Source organism: Periplaneta americana, chromosome 1 (genome assembly GCF_040183065.1).
Source record: "Periplaneta americana isolate PAMFEO1 chromosome 1, P.americana_PAMFEO1_priV1, whole genome shotgun sequence".
Taxonomy (NCBI): Eukaryota; Metazoa; Arthropoda; class Insecta; order Blattodea; family Blattidae; genus Periplaneta; species Periplaneta americana.
In genome coordinates, this window is record NC_091117.1 from 174,708,008 (window position 1) to 174,728,862 (window position 20,855).

Sequence of the window (20,855 nt, forward strand, 5' to 3'; positions counted from 1 at the left end):
GACTGTCATGGAAGGTTGATAGAGGAGGAAATGATGATAATGATCATGATAGTGGTGATATTATTTACAGGCCCTATAAATAAGCATTTAAGTTATAGCGTAAATGATAGAGGGACTTATTTGTAATCAGAGCGATATTAGATCCTATATTGGGGAATAGGAAATATATTTGAAAATACATTTTATATCCTATTTAAAGAAATTTTCCAGATGTCTTCCTGGACCTTATGATTCTATGATTGTATCGAACTATGGAAACCGATGTGATGTAATCCGAAGGCTTGATCAATACGGACCGCTTCCAAGAAACAATTAGTGTGAAGCTCGTAAGTCTAAACAAATATATCATTGAAGTTTACATCATTATTTCCTTTAAGAGACTGAGAAGGCTCTCTAGCCTGGAGGATCACCAAGCGGCGCGCGGCACCTGCGCGTGGAAAATAATGGCTCGCTCTCCTCAATGGCCTTGAGGTCTTCGTTTGTATTTCTTAATAACGTCGAATATCTATATATACTGTAGATGTGGTGAGTGGTTAACTGTATACTATCTACACTGCGCGCGATAAGTGCGTTGAGCTGCGTACAAGTAGTCTACCTAGGAATTGGGTTGTCCGTGAGTAACATATTAACTTCTATTCTTCAATTGTAATTTTCATACCAGGTGTTCTTACTAGCGTACTAATAAATACAATATTGTTTAGATCAGTGTGTCCAAACCTTGGTCCGCAATCCGCATGTGGCATACTGCAGCGTTGAAACATTTAGAAAATTAAAATTACTCCTAGACTTTTTGCAAATCAATTTATTATTATTATTATTATTATTATTATTATTATTATTATTATTATTATTATTATTATTATTATTATTATTATTGCCGCTACTGCTACTGCTACCGTATTTAGACATTCTGCCGTCCGGGACGGTTTCTATTTTGCTGTTCCGTTCTTTAATCGATTAATTGCAATTAAAACAGTCAACAGGGTCGTTACTCCGAAAATTCTAGTAGCAATACATCATGGTGTAGGCATTCGATTCTACTCTTGGAAGAACTGATGAAAAATTGACAAGTGTGAAGTGATGTATATTTTACTGCTGCAACAAAATCTAAAACAAAAAAAAATCATAGTTCATTGCCCATTCTTTGCTCTGACAGTTCAACTCATTGTTTGTTTGCTAAGTAGACAAATATTGTAACTCATAATGAAGCTCATTGTGCTATGGAAAGAGCTGCGCTCTGCACGCCAGAACAGAGTTGCGACTACATTGCTAAGGAAACCACAATACTGCTACTTCGCTTAGGATTTCAGTAATTTTTTTTTAACAATTTATTGATCGATCAGCGCATTTAGCGCTATACAGATCATTTCTAAAAATTATAAATACAATATATGACACTGAATTGAGGGCAGTCTAGATTGGGCTCCTCAATGAACAAAAATAATTGTTAATAAATAATTGTTTACATAGGTTGGTGTGATGATAAATTTTGATTATAATATGAGGTCCATTGGAAGTCGGCTCTTGATTCTGGTGGGAAATGTGGACTTCTTTCCGAGAGAGTAATGGATGGCGCCTGGAACATTTTCTATGTTGTCTAGAACTTCTTAGCTTGTGAATGAATAAACTGTTTGATTGTGTCAATACCAGTTTCTCTGTGTAGTTGGCTGTTACGGACAAACCAAGGAGAATTGAGTGAAATTCGTAGGACTTTATTTTGAAATGACTGGATGTGTTTAATTTCACTTATTGCAGCTCCTCCCCAGACAGGACAGGCATAAAGCAGTAGAGGTCGTAATAGAGATGTGTAAAGTAGCATGCAATTTTGTAGCTTTAGAGATGATTTCTTGTTGAGGAGCGGATATAATTTAGCTAGTCTTGAGTAGGCCAATTTAAGTTTGTTGTTGATGTGATGTTTCCATGATAGACGGCGATCTAAGTGCACTCCAAGATATTTTACAGCTTCATCCTTTGGTTTCCACGGTATCACGTTGGTTGAAAGATTTATGCATGGAGGATTAGCAGGACGACACAAAGTAAATATCATTGCTTCGCATTTATTGTAGTTCATTGCGATGCGCCAATTTTCAATCCAAGGGCATATGATGTTTAAGGCTTCCTGAAGGTGATTTGAGGCTATGTTAATGTTGCGATGGGTTGCATAAATAGCTGTATCGTCTGCATGCATAACAATTTGTGCAGTTGGTGTAGTAAAATTTAGAGATAGGTTACGTCATAACTCATTAGTGTTTTCCGTCACTTTCTAAATGAATTATGATCATTCTGCTTAAGAAACTGGAGAGAGACCACTAAACATTACTGTGGTGGGGGGGGGAATTGAGATACGCCTTTTAGGCTTAGGACGATAGTAAAGACCTACATGAATTGCTTGCTTAAGATAACCCCTTAAGAGAGTTTTCCCAAACTTGAGACCTATCTAAATCGCATTTTCGTACCCGAAAACGATAGATTCACATCATTATACACTGTGTCCGCAGAAACATTCCGGGGTTATAAACTGCTATAATTCTGTCACTATGTGTTTTACGAAATTCATACAATGTCATTAGAAAGGACAGCTCAAAGAATTTCAGGAAATGCGTAATTGATAATTTTTGATCGAAACAACAGATGGCAGCACAAGAAGAAAGAAAAAAAAACGCCGTTTCCGCTATTTCGCATGTCATTAACCCAGATAAGCCCAAACATTTTTTGTGATAAAAATACAGTAGCACATTAGTTACTCTCAAAAATCGGTTAAATGATGTTGAAATAAACTGAAACAAGGAACGTATATTTTCTAAAGCTAACAAATACTACCAACATTATCGCACAACTTATAAAATGTCCCTAACACCAACAATGACATAATATCCGAAGGCACTGCAACTGTCCTTAAAAAAGGACGGTGGGAAAATCTGGGTTAAGGCATTGTTGGATATAAGCAAATTGTGTTAAATGATCTGAATGTTAAATTTTCAAGTCTGTGTGAATTCTGCAGCATTTAGAGTGTTATTTAGGATGATGAAGACCTTTCAGCCAAATTCATTTTTAGTGACGAGGCAACGTTCCACGTCAATGGAAAAGTAAACAAGCACAATGTTAGGATTTGGGGGAGCAGAATCCACATTTCATTTTGGAGGTTGAACGTGACTCCCCTAAGCTAAATATGTTTTGTGCCGTTTCGAAACGGAAAGTGTATGGCCCATTTTTCTTTCAAGAGAACACTGTCACCGGAATGAGTGGCTGTTTCCACAATTGGAAAAAGAAAAAAAAAAAAAAAGGCAACGAATTTCTTTTCCAACAAGATGGAGCACCTCCTCACTGGCATCTTGATGTACGGAATGTTCTAAATCAACAATTTGCATGAAGTTGGATTAAGCGCGCTGGGAACCAAGATAATGTCGTCTGCAGCTGGCCTCTGAGGTCCCCTGACTTGACTGTCTGTGACTTCTTTTTATGGGATCACATAAATAATCTTGTCTATATACCTTCACTACCTCAAAATCTGCAAGAGCTCCAACTTCGTATCACTACCGCCATTGAGTCCATCCCTATAATAACTTATGTTGGAACGTGTGTGGCATGAGTGGGAATATCGCCTTGATGTTTGCAGTGTGACACTGGAGCACACATCGAGTGTATTTGAGGTAGGTACAAAAATTTTTGAATTTATTTTTCTATTGATACCAGTTCCGTATAAATCCGGCAACTGACAGCGACTCTATAGCAGTTTATAACTCCGGAATGTTTCTGCGGACACATTGTACAACAAAATGCTTAGATCCGTTTTCAAGATAAAGTTAACAAATACACAAGAATTGCTCATTTACCTATATGATCTAGTTCTAATAGAATACAGTAGCGTTATCTCTTTCAGATGACGATACAGAAGGGAGGATATATCTGAGTACTTTATAGCAGTAATTAGTAATTTGACAATTTTATCTCCTACAGATGATGATGTACATGCGAGCAATCATTGCCGTGTTCTTGCTGGCAGCAATGCTGATTACCACAGCGTCTGCAGCAGCACAATGTCCTCCTAACGCATGTGAGGGGAAGGTCTGCACAGGAGTATTTGATTGTCCGGATGACAAATATCCTCTGAAAGCCGACAACTGTGCGTGTTGCTACAACTGTCATCCCAGACCAGGTAATAGCCTATTCATAATTATAACTAAGAATTGTAGATTAGATTAGATTAGATTAGATTAGATTAGATTTTATTAAAGTCATGAGTATTATACAAATACTATGGACATAGTCATAATAAAACAGAGTGAATAAAATTATATTAAAAACTTAAGTTATTAACGGAGGACTCGAATTATTCACTAATACTATAAAAGGGATTATTAATCATCCAGCATTTTAAAACATTCTTAATTGTGTTAAAGTTAACAGTGTGTGCAGACTTATGTAATCTATTAAACATAGATACTGTCATGGACATAAACTGTTTTTTAGTTGTTTCCAATCTAACATTAGATTCAGTGAATTGAAAACTGTATCTTGTATTGTAATTATGAAGATCAGATCTGTGATAATAATTTGCTAAATTTGTCTTTAGCTTCAGCAAAGAAGTGAAGATGTAAAGATTAATAACAGTCAGAATAGCCTCATTTATGAATAATGGCTTACACTGCGCATCATAAGCAGAACCAGTTAAAAATAAGTAAAAATAAGTAAGGCTTTTTTTTTTTTTGCAGAAGGAAAACATTAGATACACAAGAACTACTTCCCTACACAGAAATACCATAGGTTATTATACTATTGAAGAAGGAAAAATAAGCACTTCTTACATATGTTTTAGGCACCAGTGATTTCAATTTGCTTAATAAATAAATAACCCTTGAGAGTTTAGTACAAACATAATCAATATGTGGGGCCCAGGATAATTTGGGATCCAGTACAATTCCTAATAGTTTAGCAGATGGCTGAGAGTTGTAAATTGAGGAATCATTTAATGTAAACAACATGTTGTGTCTTAGTCAGATTTAAACAAAATCCATTAGCCTCAAACCAGGCAGCTGTTTCGTTAAAGGAATTGTCCATAACAAACTTTATATCAATTATGTCATCATTAGTATGATACAAAGTAGTATCATCAGCAAACACACTCGAGTTACTATAAATATTTTTAGATAAGTCATTTATCATAATTAAAAATAATAGGGGTCCCAAAACAGAGCCTTTAGGGACTCCAATAGAAGCAGGCTCAAAACTAGAATAAGAACCATTCAAGAAGACACATTGACTACTACCAGACAAATAGTTCAATATTAGGTCCAAATTAATTAATTGTATGCCGTTACATTGCGCCTCTGACTTTAGGTACCAGTACGTAATTGCTTTGGGGTGGGGGATTTCAGTGTGTTTCGTTCAGCAGTGAACTTTAGTTGAGCGGTTACAGTACGACCTAATACTGCTATTCGTAACACGCAACAGTCAGCGTCTTGTAAAGAAGAATAATAGCAAGATGCCGAGGACGAAATTTGTGACAATTTCAAATGAGGAAATTTGTAATAATGATACAGATTTTTAGATAAATAATGCTTGTGTAAAATATTTAAAATATGTCCTCATTGTTTCTGTAGAAGTGGAATGAAGTTTCTCTAGAAATAAGGCTGTGTTTTTCTAGAAACAGGCATTCATTCTCCGTTGAAAATTTGAAAATTTGATTTGTTATTCACTGCAACAATATATGAAATGAAAATTTATGTAAAACAAAAACGTAATACAATATCAAATTAACATAGCGAAATAATAAGGCTGATATTTGTCAATGTCATATTAGGTGTATTTTTTACAGACACAAAATAACATGTAGTCAATGATATTGTGACGAAACTGAATACGAGTAGTTTGGAACACGAAACAGGAAAAAATGTAGCAAACAAGATGAAAAAATACTGGATATAAACATTATGGATATTTAGATCTATGTAAAATTTGTGACAATTTCAAATGATGAAATTTATAATAATGATACAGATTTTAAGATAGATAATGCTTGTGTAAAATATTTTAAATGTGTCCTCTTGTTTCTGCGGAAGTGGAACGAGTTTTTCCTATATGTAAGGCTGTGTTTTCTAGTAACAGGCAATCATTCTCCTTCGAAAATTTGAAAATGTGATTTGTTATTCACTGCAAGAATATATGAAATAAAAAATTATGTAAAACAAAAACGTAATACACAATCATATTAACAACATAGTGAAATAAGAAAGCTGATACTTTTCAATGTTATATTAGGTGTATTTTCTGCAGACAGAAAATAAAATGTCTTTAAAATAGAGCAATTTTTCTTTAACAAAGAAACTGATGTCCTTAAATTTTTCTTTAGCAAGCAGATAGTTGTGTTTCGAAGTCAAATGAGTGGCATTCAACCACCCAGATGCTGAGGACTAACTTACCGTGATGATAAGCATGAGTTCAAACGAACGAAAGACACTGAGTTAACTCAGCCCAACCCTCTCAGACCTATTCATAATTCATTCATTCACAGTGTTCTGCCCAAGGGCAGATCTTTCACTGCAAACTTAGCATTCTCCAGTCTTTCCTATTTTCTGCTCTCTCTCTTAGTCTCCGCATATGATCCGTATCAGTTATTTCCAACTGGCCACCTGTGACGTCGGAGCGCCTTTCCCCTCTCGAAGGAGATCTAGTAGAGCACGTGAGGGAGGGCAATGTTGTGTCTCCATTATTTAAACATCTCCATCCCTTCCACTGCCACTCCCCTTAATTTGCTCTTTCACTTATGCTTTCCCTCCAGAAGAGCACGAGAGCAAGACATGTGACGTCACAGAGCCTGCAGTCAGAAATGCCTGATCCATATATATCTTAATGTCGTCTATCATCCGATATCTTCTTCTGCCCCGAACTCTTCTCTCGTTCATTATTCCTTCCAGTGCATCTTTCAGAAGGTAGTTTCTTCTCAGCCAGTGACCCAGCCAATTCTTAAATTCTCTTCCTGATCAGTTTCAGCATCATTCTTTCTTCACCCACTCTTTCCAACACAGCTTAGTTTCTTATTCTATCTGTCCATTTCACACGTCCATTCTTCTCCATATCCATATTTCAAACGCTTCTAGTCGCTTCTCTTCACTTCGTCGTAATGTCCATATATAATGAAAGATAATAATACCATAAACAGAATCGTTGTCGAATGTTGAATCAGATTATTTCTTTCAGCAAAAAAATTTCATTAATGTCGTTTATCAAACGTTTCAGAGGTTTTCGTAGTCATCTTTTCACTTTGGTGTATATTTCCAAATGTATAAAACACTCTTAATCTTTATACATAGGCCTACTTTCTTGTGGAATGTTTTATTAAATTTCACTTGCATTTATTTAATCGAGATTGGGTACGATAATCAATGGCGGCTCATGATAAAATATTGCATGTGTTCAAAATTTTGTGTTCCAAAACCGAAGAGAACTTGAAATAATTAGTCAAAATTAATAGGTTTATATTAGGTATATATTACGCAAATCTAGCTACGTTACTGTAGGTACGTTCAACAGAAATCCACAATTTCAAGTCACACAGAGTTTGTGTGCACTCGATGTGGGTTTCTGGCGTCTTGTCAGGCCACTCGAGGTATGTGGATAAAAAGGGAAAAAATTGAGACGGTGTCGGGTGAAGTTCGAGGGTAGCTCAGTCGGATGAACGTTAGTGCGCTAAGCCAAAGATCCCGGGATCGATACGCAGCCCCAGAACAATTTTTCCTTTGAAATTATTCAATGTCATCCATCGTTTCGACATCCATTATTGTTGCTTATAAATAATGAACGTTTCCTTGGAAACGGAAACAAACCACGGCCCCTAAGAAACCATGACTTCGTCACTTGACAGAGAAGCGTATTCGAAATTTTCAAGTCATTTGTAATTTTATTCACAATGCCAAGATTGCATAAAATATTGTATTCAACTTGTGAATAATCTTGATTATGACACCCGTGAAAATTAGCGCACTAGCTTTATTGCTCTTTACTTAATGTTTTCTTGAGTGAACTGACACTAAATCTGTTGGTGGGGCTGCCACCTCTACAGCTCTGAACCTGCGTTACTTGTTCATTTAGTTACGTTTCAGAGTTCATGCGAAACATTTTGTACTAGTACCATCGATGCTCGTCATTTTTCTTGTGTGAGATAGAAATGGAGAAATCACTGATCCTTCAGTCACCTAAGATGACTGAAGAATTCGAAACAGATTTTTAAAATAGATAACATTTGTGTGTACATTTTTATCTTTCTATCCTCGCGGATGTAGAGCGCACACTACAGTACACAGTGCAGATGCACACATGCGAGCGAGGTAAGATAAAATGTATGAACTGTAGTAACACTGTAGTGTAAAATGAATAATGTATGATATAAAGGATAGAGTTCATCTGCTTCTTACAGAAATCAAAATTATACATGTCTCATGTTTTTTCTGTGTTATCTTAAGCAGTAGTTTCATGTCATGCTAACCAAATATAAAACTAAGAAACCCAGTAGGTACTTGAGATTATCTTAATGGCCCCATAATGATTCCCTTAGAAATGAGCAATAAAGCAAAAGAATAAGTTCTTGAAAGAAAATGACAAAAATAGTGATGAAATTTGCTTTCAGACGAAGGAGAGGCTTGCCAGATAATACCGATGACAACATGGACAGCGAGTAACTGTAAGCTTCCAAGTTACTGCGTGGAAGGAGTTTGCAAGTTAGGCGTGGTCCCTGCTTATCTAGGAAAGAAGAAAGGTAATACACATCTACTGTAAGAAAATAATAACGTTGAAATGTGGCATTTTAAATTTGACTGTGTCTCTATTATATTATTTATTTAACCTGGTAGTGATACAGCCATCAGGCCCTCTCTTCCCCTCTACCAGGGGATTACAACTACAATATTGTGAATTTCTTTCAAATCAACAATAGGATTTTATTCTTCCAACAATAATTCCTTTCTACAATTCGCCTTAAACGCTCTCGTCAACAATTGGATTTTCACTCAACACAGTATTCGTTATAGCACTCCACCGACGACAATGACAATTTACTTGGACTAGTACGAACAACAATGAACTGTTAATCTTAACTAATATTTACAAAGCACTATTTACAAATCAGAACTATCAGTTCTCAGTTCACAGTTCTTCTAGCTCAGTCACTCGAGTTCACAGTATCTCGAACCACAGACTTTCAGAGACAGTTCACTGTACTCGAACTCAGGTCCCTCCAACTGCGGTCCACTGCACTCGAACTCAGGTCCCTCCAACTGCGGTCCCCTGCACTCGAACTCAGGCCTTCGGATGCTGACACAGTCGCGGACGCACACTCGAGTCGAACTCCGGTACACAAGACTGGCTTGCTTGCTCTGGCTTAGTCACTGACTGGCTGACTAATCAACTGAAAAACTCTATCTCGTTCCTTCGCGTCCGTAATTTATAACCACAGCGACGTAGCCTCGAAAGTTCCACGCGTCTCTAGAGATGGCACTCCAGAAAAATCCAGAGCCCTCTCCTCTCTACCAGCATCAGATGCGCGCGCACTCTCTCTCCACTCTCTCGCCGCGTAGGCATTTTCCCCTTACTTCTCTCCGCCGCGCGCCGTCCCCGCGCGATCTGCTTTCTTGCGGGACGCTGGTCGTGAGTTCGAATCTCACGTCGCTGTCACAATATTAATAATACAATTACAATTATAATTACAATTAATATTAAATTTACAAATACAATAAAAATCAAAGTACTAAAAGATTAACTGATTAATAAAAGCTAGACAGTTTATTGTAAAAGTTAAGAAGAGAGAAGCATTTCTTTTATTGATTAAGTAAAAATTAAACCTACTCTAAGCAGTAAGAAAATGCTTAATAAGCTTGCTTTTAAATGCTACTAAATTCCGACAGTCTCTGATGTCACTGGGTAGGTTATTCCACAAGCGCGAGAGCGAGATTGTGTATGATGATGAATACTATGATGTCTTATGTGTTGGTATGGCTAGTATGCGGCTATTTTGCGTGCGTGTGAAGAGATTATGATATGATGACAGGTAACTGAAACGGGAGGCAAGGTAAGTAGGTGTAGAAGTGTGAAGGACTTGGAAAAGGAGAACAAGAGAATGAAAATTTCTACGTTCGTTAAGCCGTAGCCAGTTTAGAGTTTGGAAGGATGGGGTAATGTGGTCAGCGCGACGGACATCGCAGACGAAGCGAACACAAGAATTATAATATATTATTTAATAGAAAACCATATCTGATTGTGTGCCAAATTTATGACAAACTGTGTATTGCTCCTTTCATAGTAAAGCCCGGATGTTTAGGCATTTATTTTGGTAAAAATAGGCACTAAATAGTAAAACTAGGCAGTGAAATAGGCATTTCCTGGAACTGATATTAAACTGGATATTGTTCTATCGAAACCTGCTAAAGACTGCAGTAAAGGAATACCAATTGTTAACTTGAGAGGCTCCCTATGAGGGCGTCATCGTTACGTTCAAAATATATAAACATAAATTAGTCGTGTTTACGAGGTTACACACTTTTAAAAATGAGGGAAAGACAAATAAACATACATAATATGCAGTTTCTCTACATAAAAGTTAAAATATTATGCTTTTATAAATAAAGGCAAAATATGCACTTTTATGCACAATAAAAGTAAGTAATATCATTGTATTCAGAAATTTGTGATTCATGTAGATAATCTTTCAGCATATTCACACAACGATAGAGAACAAATCTGCAGTGCTTGGGAAAAGTGACATAAGTCAGTTTCCACAAACCTTTTTTGATAATTTATTGACAACTTACACTGGTTTATGTCGATATGATTTTTTTCTGTATGAATTATTGTAATGGGAGGAATACCTATATATTTTTTTCCAAGCTAACAGATGTTACGTAAGTTGTCAATAAATTATCAAAAAAGGTTTGTGGAAACTGACTTGTGTCACTTTTTCCGAGCACTACAGAAATATTCAAATGCATGAACTTCCTTTCCCTAGTAATCATAGTCACATCTAAAGGTCCGAGACAAAACCGTCCTCTACGAGACAGAATGTTCGATGCAGTACGCTGTCGGCCTCAGAGAGGAGCTTACGGATGAGAATGTAACCTATACAAGAGCATTTTGAGAATGTATAATTTTAAGCTTGAGGAACTACTAGAATTTGTTTCAGCACTCATTATGAAGAAAAGACTTTACATTCAAATAAGCTAATTTCTTTAATGGTCCCGACGTGACATGCAAACCCGCAGCATCCAACTTTTATCATGTTCCTGAAGGCTGAATTCTTCTGTTTCTCTTCCAAATAGTTGGGGAATGAGGCGTCCCACAAGGCACTCATTCAATTGAATTGAAGCGAATTCATAAAGGGGAATCACGACCCAGCACTGCGACATTTCAAAATCTATTGAGCTAACTCTCAGCAGTCTCCTTCTGTTGCCACCCAAGGTTCAGAGAATGCTATGGAATGATGATGGAATGATGCAGATGACTAATATGTGGAAACCGGAGAAGCCCAAGGAAAACCTCAACTGTGACCTTGTCCGTCACAAGTGTCACTGTGAACTTTTCAATGAAAAAATCCAGGCCTGACTGGGACTCGAAAGACTACCTGCGTAGTTTTGGAATCCATTCCTTCATTCATTCATAGCTTTCTGCTCAAGGGCAAGTCTTTCCTGCAAACCAGTATTCTTCAGTCTTTCCTATAAAGTTTTGCTAGGATATATTAAAAAATTGGACGATCTCATTTGCATTCCACTCAGGGCCTGATTTACAATTTCAGAGCTTAATTTTCTTTATGAGGCTCCTTTTCATGTGTGACAACTAGGTCTATTTTATTTCATTTAAATTCTGTCACCTATCTCCTTCCACCATATATTTATTTCACAGAGGTTTTTTTTATTAATTCTCTATTTTGAGGAGAAGGATTAAAAATAAAGTGATCCCATAAGGTATCAGTGATTATCTATGGCCACAAAACAGGTCAGAGCTGATTGCATTGGTTGTAGTACCGGTACTGTCCCTAGTTTCCTCTAGTGCAGAATTCAGGAGTTTGGAAGCAATCCTCATTTTTTTTCCTAAATTATGGGCTTAGGCTTATAAATATATATATATATATATATATATATATATATATATATATATATATATATATTACCTTGGCCCACCTCAATATGGTAGCTGTGGCGAATTGTTGTCTTTGTATGCCAAAATCTTCATTAGTCTGTATTAAAACATTCTTAACTTTTTGAAACTAGAGGTCTCTGTGGGTAAACGAGTTACTGCTAATAACATGTGAACGAACATACTTGCTCATTGATCAGCGTAGCTTTTTTTTTTTTCCTGTTGTTCAATTTCAGTAAGCTTTCCGTTTTCTTTTATTAGCTCCGAACTCAAATTTCCTTGGGAATTCCACTACACAACGATAAGGCTCTTATACCAACAGAAATTAGCTAAGCTGCAAGGAATATAAACACCAGGCACTTGGTTTAACACTCAATACAATACTGGCAATGTTGCCTGCTGTTACAATTTGAATAAATTATACATGATAAATGATACCTGATAGCCATGATGATGTGATTTTGCATAATTCATTTAAAAAAAGACTTGTTCTTGGATTTTGAGGCCCCCAGAATTATGAGGCTCTGAGCAAAGGACCCTAGGCTCCTGCCTAAATCAGGCCCTGATTCCACTTGAATTCTGACATCGCAAATCACAGTACACGTACAACAATACAGAAACACAAAGAAACACGACGTAAGTAATCAGATTTTACTTGAAAAAGAACCATCTGGAGCTACAACCAGTCACTGTCTTCAAAAGATGGTTCACACTAGACAGTCGGGCGCTGCTAGCAGCGAGAGGTGAGTCACATGACAAGCTGGTGGCTAGTAAAGTTGAACACGCGCTACTACACCAGCCGCTGGTAAATAAATTAATAGCCAACTGGCAAGAAGCAACTGCTATAGGCATCCAACAAACAAAACTCAGTGCGCAGAAACGAGCGGGCGTGACTGTCTCGCGCAGATGACGTATGCTCCCTTTCCCAGCATGCTCCCCGTCTCCAATAAAACCACCGACACTATGCGCATGCGCACGTATTATCTTCTTGTGCTGAACTGAACACGTGTTATTGCGACAGAGTTAGGGAGTCACATAGCGTTTTATATTAAATATTAAATTAATTTAATTTAAATATTTAAAATTTAAATACGAGGACAGTTCCAGTGAAGATAGATACCGATTGTGACTTAGAAAGAGACGATGTTGACATCTTGTAATGTTGTATTCACTTAGGGCCGATTGTATAAACCATTTAATCTTAGATCAGAGGTTAAATTGATCCTTGTTTCAGCTGAACTTGGAATTGTGTGTTGTATAAAGTCTAATCTGGGATTAATTTGTCTGAAACTAAAGTCAACTTTGACTGAAGAAATTTCTCCGATTAAGTTAAATGATCCAAGTTCAGTTATTTCTTTTCTGTTCGAAATATACGAGTGACAGATTGTGCAAATAAAATATCCATTATTATTAATATTAATAGATATGATAGGTACATTTATATATATTTCTTTCAATTTCTTGCCTTAATACACAATCTTATATTTTATAAGGTTCTATCGTGTTCAGCAGTATCAAATAACATAACCTATAATTATATTATGTTTATAACAACCATTAATTAATTTCGTTTAGTAATACAGTTAAATGAAAATTTATGAATGTACCTATCATATCCATTAATAATAATAATTATTAAATCTATTATTATTAATGGATATGATAGGTACAATCATAAATTTTCAATTAACTGTATTACTAAACGAAAATTGTCGTTTTATAAAGCTTTATTATGTTTAGCAGTATCAAACACCATAACATGATAACAACTCGGAGAACAGTCAACCTTCTTCTTATTGTCCGCCATTATTTACATTGCACAAAAAACCAGTGTCTCCAACAGAGTGTACGGAAAGTCGCCAAAAAGTAGTTGTAAAGTCGCTAGATTTCTCATTATCAACAAAGAAAGATTAAATTTTGTCACTATGGGGTGCTAAAAAGGTCACTAAATCCCTATTTAAGCAATACAAAAGTTAAAAGAAATTGCTGTTGAAAAAGAGTTAAAGTCGCTAGATTGGCAACACTGAACAAACCTGTCCGCGCATCACGTATTTCACCTGTTTATGCGATGTTGCCAAATCCTTTTCACGTGAACTTAGATTGCATTTGAACCAAGGTAATTTGATCGCAGAAAAGTTTTATACAATAGAAGAAGTGTCTGAACTCGGTTCACTTTTCGATCTTCGATCAAAGTTGATCTTTAGTCAGGGAGTTTTATACAATTGGGCCTTAATTGGTTATTGTTACAGCTGCTCTTTGAGTGCACATATCCGCAACCGTAGTCATTATAGCTAAGCTGCAAGCAGCCTCCTGCCTAGTGACCCTGCTTTTAGAGCTGATGTGAGACTTCTGGTGACTAATGACGTGGTAAAACAGATTTCTTCTGCGAATTGCAGTTCTCAGTCTACACTCTACAGCACTATAAAGTCGCCGTCTGATCATTTCTGAAGAGTCAGTCTGTTAACTGAAATAAGTAATTGATGTATTTTCTTTTATTTCAGGCAATTAAGATGTCACCCAGGTTACCAGCTACAGGATACAACTTAAGACATGCCACAGTCCACTCAGTGATCTGAAAACATGACATAGGTCCTATACAATGTTGAATATTTCATGTGTAAAGCTTCTGAATTTTGTTAATAAAAATATGTTTGCTTACATTTAACATATTTCACTAATTTCATTAAGTGGAGACATAATATACTTCAATAATAGTAATATGCGTTACAAGAGCGGTATGTTGAAGTTTTGATGTTCGAGAAAAAGTTTGAAAAAGCGAAATGTAGCTCGTGTATCGTACATTATTTTGTGCGAAGATCGTTTATTACATACCTGAAAGAGGAATTTATAATTAGTTGCAATGAAATCTCCATCTTGGTTTCTGTTCAATGACGGCAAATTTGCAAAACAAAAATATCTATCTTCAACATTGTTGCTTTAAAATGTTTTCTGTGTTTACTATACTCCAGCAGGCTGTGATATTTTTCAAATTCAAATTCAAATTCAAATTTATTTACAATTTACATTTCAATTGAATACATATGAATAGATACCCGAAATAAGCATATGCTCGTGCTCGGGTACAGTCCAGTAGTCTACATAAATTTTACAGGGTTCAAATAATAATGCTGATGATATAAATAATAGTAACAATAATAATAATAATAATAATAACAATAATAATAATAATAGAATAATCGTGACAGAAATGATACAAAGATTTTAATACAAAATAATTCATTAATAATAATAATAATAATAATAATAATAATAATAATAATAATAATAATAATAATAATAACAGTGATAAAACAAAAAATATTTACATATACGTCTGTTTCCCCCCCCAGTCTATGATGAGTCTAGAATCTTGTTGATTTTTTCACGGCTTCCTTAATGTTACTTGCATCACGAATGCAGTAACTTTAGTGGAGTTGTAGAGTTTACTTAATTTTTGCAAATATTTAAAAACAATAATTAACAGTGCAATTTAGGTGAAATTGCAGTGGTAAGTTTCCAATTTATAATTATTACTATATTGAACGTCTCTAAAAATAATATGTTAAAAGCCTAAAGCAGTAAAATCAATATGTCACTTAAGCGGTAAGAAGAGGGAAATTGTTATGTGTGTTACGTTGGCAATACTGAATGTGGAATTTTAGACTCCGTGGATTGGTTTTGTGCGGAAACCAAGCAAATACGCACGATCTCGCACAAACTTACTTTACATTGTACCGTATTTTTGGTAAATACAATCTTTCTACGCCCAACACGTAACACAGCTTATTCTTTTATTTAGTATGTTATATTTATGCTATAAAGATCATCCTGCTGCACATAAATAAAACACCGCAAATTATTATTATTATTATTATTATTATTATTATTATTATTATTATTATTATTATTATTATTATTATGTTATGATTTTGTTTGCAAACAACTTCAATGTGCAATCATACAGAACAATCGGTAATATAACTGTATTTATTTATTTCTAATACCCATACAAGTACACCACAATAAACCTGCAAAGTAACTTTCACAGTAAAACTATTTTTACTCTATTTATATACTGAGTTAAATTATCATTAAATACACTACTGAACACGCAACATAATGCAGTACTCAGAATAGGTTTTGAATAATTTGTTTGACGCCCTGTTGTCAACCTTTGTTTTATGTAGAGAACTTGATAAAATATGTTTTTTCAACAGTAATCTCACTAGACGTTTTGATTTATCTAGAGAAAATCAAAACTCGAGTGGGATTTAATTACACTTACTATGTTCATATAGATCCTATCAGTTATAATATTATATTTATAATGTACACTATTGTTAAATAAATTACGGTTTATTTAACGACGCTCGAAACTACAGAGGTTATATCAACGTCGTCGGTGTTCGCAGGAGTTCTTTTACAAGCCAGTAAATCTACTGAAATGAGTCTGTCGCATTTAAACACACTTAAATGCTATCGACCTGGGCCGGAATCGAATTTTGGGGTAAATAATCAGAATGGTTTCTTCATACTTGTCAAATCACTTTTGACAACACAAAAGAGTAGCTAATGGTGAAATGACTTGTATGGAATGTGCAGTAGCAGGTAAGAAATTGCACCATCAGTATGTGATCTACACGTTATTTCCTTATTGCTTTGTCTTGCCTTTCAATTTTGCCTTCCCTGACAAAATAATCCTTGAAGAATTTTCGAATTTGAAAACCTTCTGCCTGAGCGAAACCTCCATTCCTACAAAGAAGTGTCATATTCTTTAAACCTGTTTTAGGATGTCTTCTATTATTTTCAGACAGACTTGCTTGTGAATCCTCTCTAATTAAATTGTGCAGACAGAAAGCTGCTAAAATTACAAAGTCACAAACTTTGAGATTAACTGCAATTGGTGAATAGAAAACTCTGAAAATCTGATAATCCGGGATATGGGGATTCTATTGATAATACTGTCAGTTTTCGAGCTATCATCAATACATCTATGACCAATTTGAAAGATTTCTACGTGGTGAAAGATGGTTGAATAGAAGAAATATTATTGACAATAGAATTAATTGTTTTTATTTCATCTCCCCTTTTGGACATGGCCTGAAGCTTCTTAATATTGAATTTATGAAACAATTGCATAACAAAGTGAATGTTGTCCGTCGTAGCAAAAGCAAATGTATTAACTAAGAAGGAGATCCTTCGACTTAAAAAAGGGTAATGAAAGAAATTGAAAGCAATGAAATCAAGTTATACTCCCTACCAGAGAGAATCTCAAAGTATGCACCTTCCAGAATGGCATATGAACTCGCGCGAGAACCTTTCCTGATAAAGGAACTACGAAGCCAGAGTCCGTGGATCCACGGACTCTGTACGAAGCTGGCTCATGCTGCCATCTATCGCAGCAGAAACCCGACTACGTACGGTCACGCAAGAGAAGAAGGCGGAACCGAGCCCCTACCACGCCGTAGCGGAGAACTGAGAAATATGTTCCCAAATTGAAGGAGCAGAAAGCCGCCATTTGTTAGGTAGACAACGCGCGGGATTTCGAAACCGCTATTTGAATACGTGTTGTATTGCATTTTCGAAAGCTAAATGTTTTTGTTTAAAGGAACAATACTTCCTTTGCGAGATACCTTTAATACCATGTTTCTGCTGTCAGCAGAGTTGCTAGGGATATCAAAAGCTAACCTAAGACATTAGACTTGTCAACAATCTATCATAAGATTTATAGCAGTTTTCTGCACAGTGTTCACGTGCTTTTTAATGTAATAGGCCTATTCGCCTCCGTGAAAAACACTGAAATACGTAGGACACACAGTAGAGTGAACACTACAATAATTTTTTTCTTTTAATAACAGTGAATAGCCCATGTTTTAATAATTTGCTAATAAATTACTTTTGGAACCGGTATTGCAACAGTTTCACTATCTGACGACAAATCCATGTTTAAGCATAGTTCACTAAACTATAAAACGCAGCAATTGTATGTCTCTGTTATTAGTGTAAAGTACGATATCAAAACGCTATCTTTCTTGCCAGTTCAACGCACTTGAAATACACAATGTTTACTAATTGCGAGAACAGCGACTAGGGGCCGGAACGGAATAATCAACAATGTGGTAGAACTAGAAGAAGTATTATTTTGCGAGTTTAGTTGCCTTACGGCAATCAGCTGGGCTACCTCATAGACTTACAAAATATCCGCAGGTTATCTCTGTGTTTACAATGTTACCATTTGAGTCAATATATAAATAAAAATATCGGATATTAGGAAATACAGACTAATTTGTTTAAATATGTTCAAGGCTAATATCTGTAAAATCGGGATTTTTGTCAATCCCGACTCCCTTTAATTGGGACTCAACCAGGAAATTGGGAGAATCCCGCCTAAATTGGGATACCCGACAACCCTGGATGTCAGACATAGGTACTGTGTTCAGACTTGCATCATTTTCATAGGAACTCTGAATGTGAACATTCATAACCACGGTTAATAAAAGAATTACTATGTCAAATTTTTATTCAATCTGTAGGTTAAACTGCTGTATGAAGTCAAAAAAGTAGTAGTAGGAATAGTAGTAGTAATAATAGCAGTAGCAGCAATAGCAATAGGATAAGAATCCGTAACTAAGACAGGAATTACTTTCAATAAGTTATATTAAAATATGTATATATATATATATATATATATATATATATATATATATATATGCATTTTCTGTATGTTTTAGTTCGGTGAATGATTTTATTATTCATGTATGCACTGAAACAACAGCTGTTTGAAGAAAATGAATGATATAAAGTGAGTGAAGGATAATAACAGTGTATAATAACGTAGTTTGAAAGGTAATTACTATCTTCGAAATGAGTTGAACACTGAATGATTCAATGTAGGGTAGATATTCTCTCTGCGGATTGCATCTATCCACTTTCGGTTAAGGGAATCTTTACTCACAGGAAACTTGAAGCATAAAGAGTCACATGGCAAGTACAATAGTTAGTCTTCTGTAACATAATATGGAGAAAAAATCGTCGCAGAAATTAAGGATTGAAATATAACATTCCTTCCTTCTTTATCTTTACATCCGTGTGCATTGCTGCAATAAAAAGGAGCACACGAAAGAACCATACTTATTCAGCTCTACCAAACAAATGGCCGCTCGTGGACTGTTCAATTTGGGAACATAACACTAGCGCCAGTGAGCGGTCTAGCGGTTGTTTAGTAAGTCTATGGGCAGAACACCTACCATAACTGAAACAATTTATATTCCGTTGGACACATTCGTGTCGACGGAATTTAGATACCATGCGGATACCAAAGATTATAATATTCTACATAATTGAAGAGGAAGGGTTGATGTCAACTGAAACTCTAACCTATTAACAAGATAGACGACTTGTGTGTGAGAAGGCGGAAACTGAAAGTGAATTCTACGAAACGGACGCGATGATCACGCAACTGGACATTGCCAAACAAGTTACGAAGCGCTATAACAAGGCTAGCAGTTTACGGTTTTCATCACAAACTGTGCAGATGATCAGAATATCACGAACCTACCCCCGAATGCGTGTGTAAACTGTGAAACAAAACGTGTCCAAAATATCAGTTTAGTAAATGTGTGAATAGAACGAAGTCACTGGTGGAATATAGCAAAGAGAAATAACTCATACCAAACTAATTGCACGTTTGTGCGCACTTCTTTCTTATAAAGACCAAATGCATTTTCAGACACACGTCTAGCTCTATAGAGGCGATAATTGAATAGGCCTACTGCCGTTTCATAATTCTCTGGGACCTATTGTAAGGTTTCATTATGTTTCTGTGGAGTCTAAATGCTTCATCCCTAACAATGACAAGAGCGGTGAGACGATCCTGGGACACAGTGTTCCTTAAAAACGTTTTTATTAAGTCGGACCATCGGATCTATGCCCCTTCAGCGCTGTCGTCGTTCTTGGAAAAGTTAACGCCTCTACTCACCCCATTCCACCCGTTTCTCTCCCACTACGTCAAACAGCAGGCCACGAACCTTGCCGAATAGGGATGTTGCCAAACTTTCGTCAAACAGTGTCATGTCTCTTGAATATTGCTTATAATACTGTAAGGTTAATTATTACTTATTCATAATTTAATTTAAGTAGGTCTAATGACGCTGATTGACTTATGCAAAATGCTATTACTTGCTTAATAATATTTCTTTCACCATTCCGTGCTACAGTATTCATGTTGAGTTGACAACACTGGACTGCAAGTGCAAATAAACTGTCCTGCAAGAAGGCTCAAAATTGTGAGTAGTGGGGGAGAGAAAGAGAGAGGGATAGAAAAGAGAGAAATAGGAATACAGGGGGAGAAATGAATTGCCGAGGCTGAGAAGGAATTAAGGTTCAGTTCGCATATCTTACGGGGGCACAGATCCGATGGTCGGACTATATGCGTTTCAAGCAAGAAAAACATCTTTCAGGCTCAGCAGTGATCATTGGTGTTGTAACCGAAATATTTAACAACTTCGTTACTTCACAGAATGGATCCTGTAAATTGTTGGAGACTATGTATTGTGACAATTGAACAGCCATCTATATTTCGAAAGTCGGGTCTTCCGTATAGAACTCCAAGTTGTGTCTGTAACATTCTTTTGTTCTGTATAGTATAGCTGTTGACAGCAACTTCAACAGGTAGATGGCAGCAGCAGTCGGACGCTTGAATTACCGAATACATTGTAAATAGTTCCGAGTTCTTCTAC

The 20,855-nt window shown here is 35.9% G+C and overlaps 1 protein-coding gene across 1 annotated transcript; it reads left to right on the forward strand.

The window, feature by feature from the left end:
- The first annotated feature begins 456 nt into the window (after positions 1 to 456).
- Positions 457 to 14,786, forward strand: LOC138704476 (uncharacterized). Its single transcript, XM_069832399.1, has 4 exons — positions 457 to 613; positions 3,958 to 4,156; positions 8,624 to 8,752; positions 14,619 to 14,786. Exons 2-4 carry the CDS (start codon positions 3,958 to 3,960, stop codon positions 14,624 to 14,626), a joined length of 336 nt encoding a protein of 111 aa, XP_069688500.1. The 5' UTR covers positions 457 to 613; the 3' UTR covers positions 14,627 to 14,786.
- The last annotated feature ends 6,069 nt before the right edge of the window (positions 14,787 to 20,855 follow it).

Excerpts from the sequence above, each read along its gene's own strand:
- LOC138704476 (XM_069832399.1), top strand. The coding sequence starts at position 3,958 with ATGATGATGTACATGCGAGCAATCATTGCCGTGTTCTTGCTGGCAGCA. Across the intron at positions 4,157-8,623 it reads CAACTGTCATCCCAGACCAG|ACGAAGGAGAGGCTTGCCAG; the intron begins GTAATAGCCTAT and ends ATTTGCTTTCAG.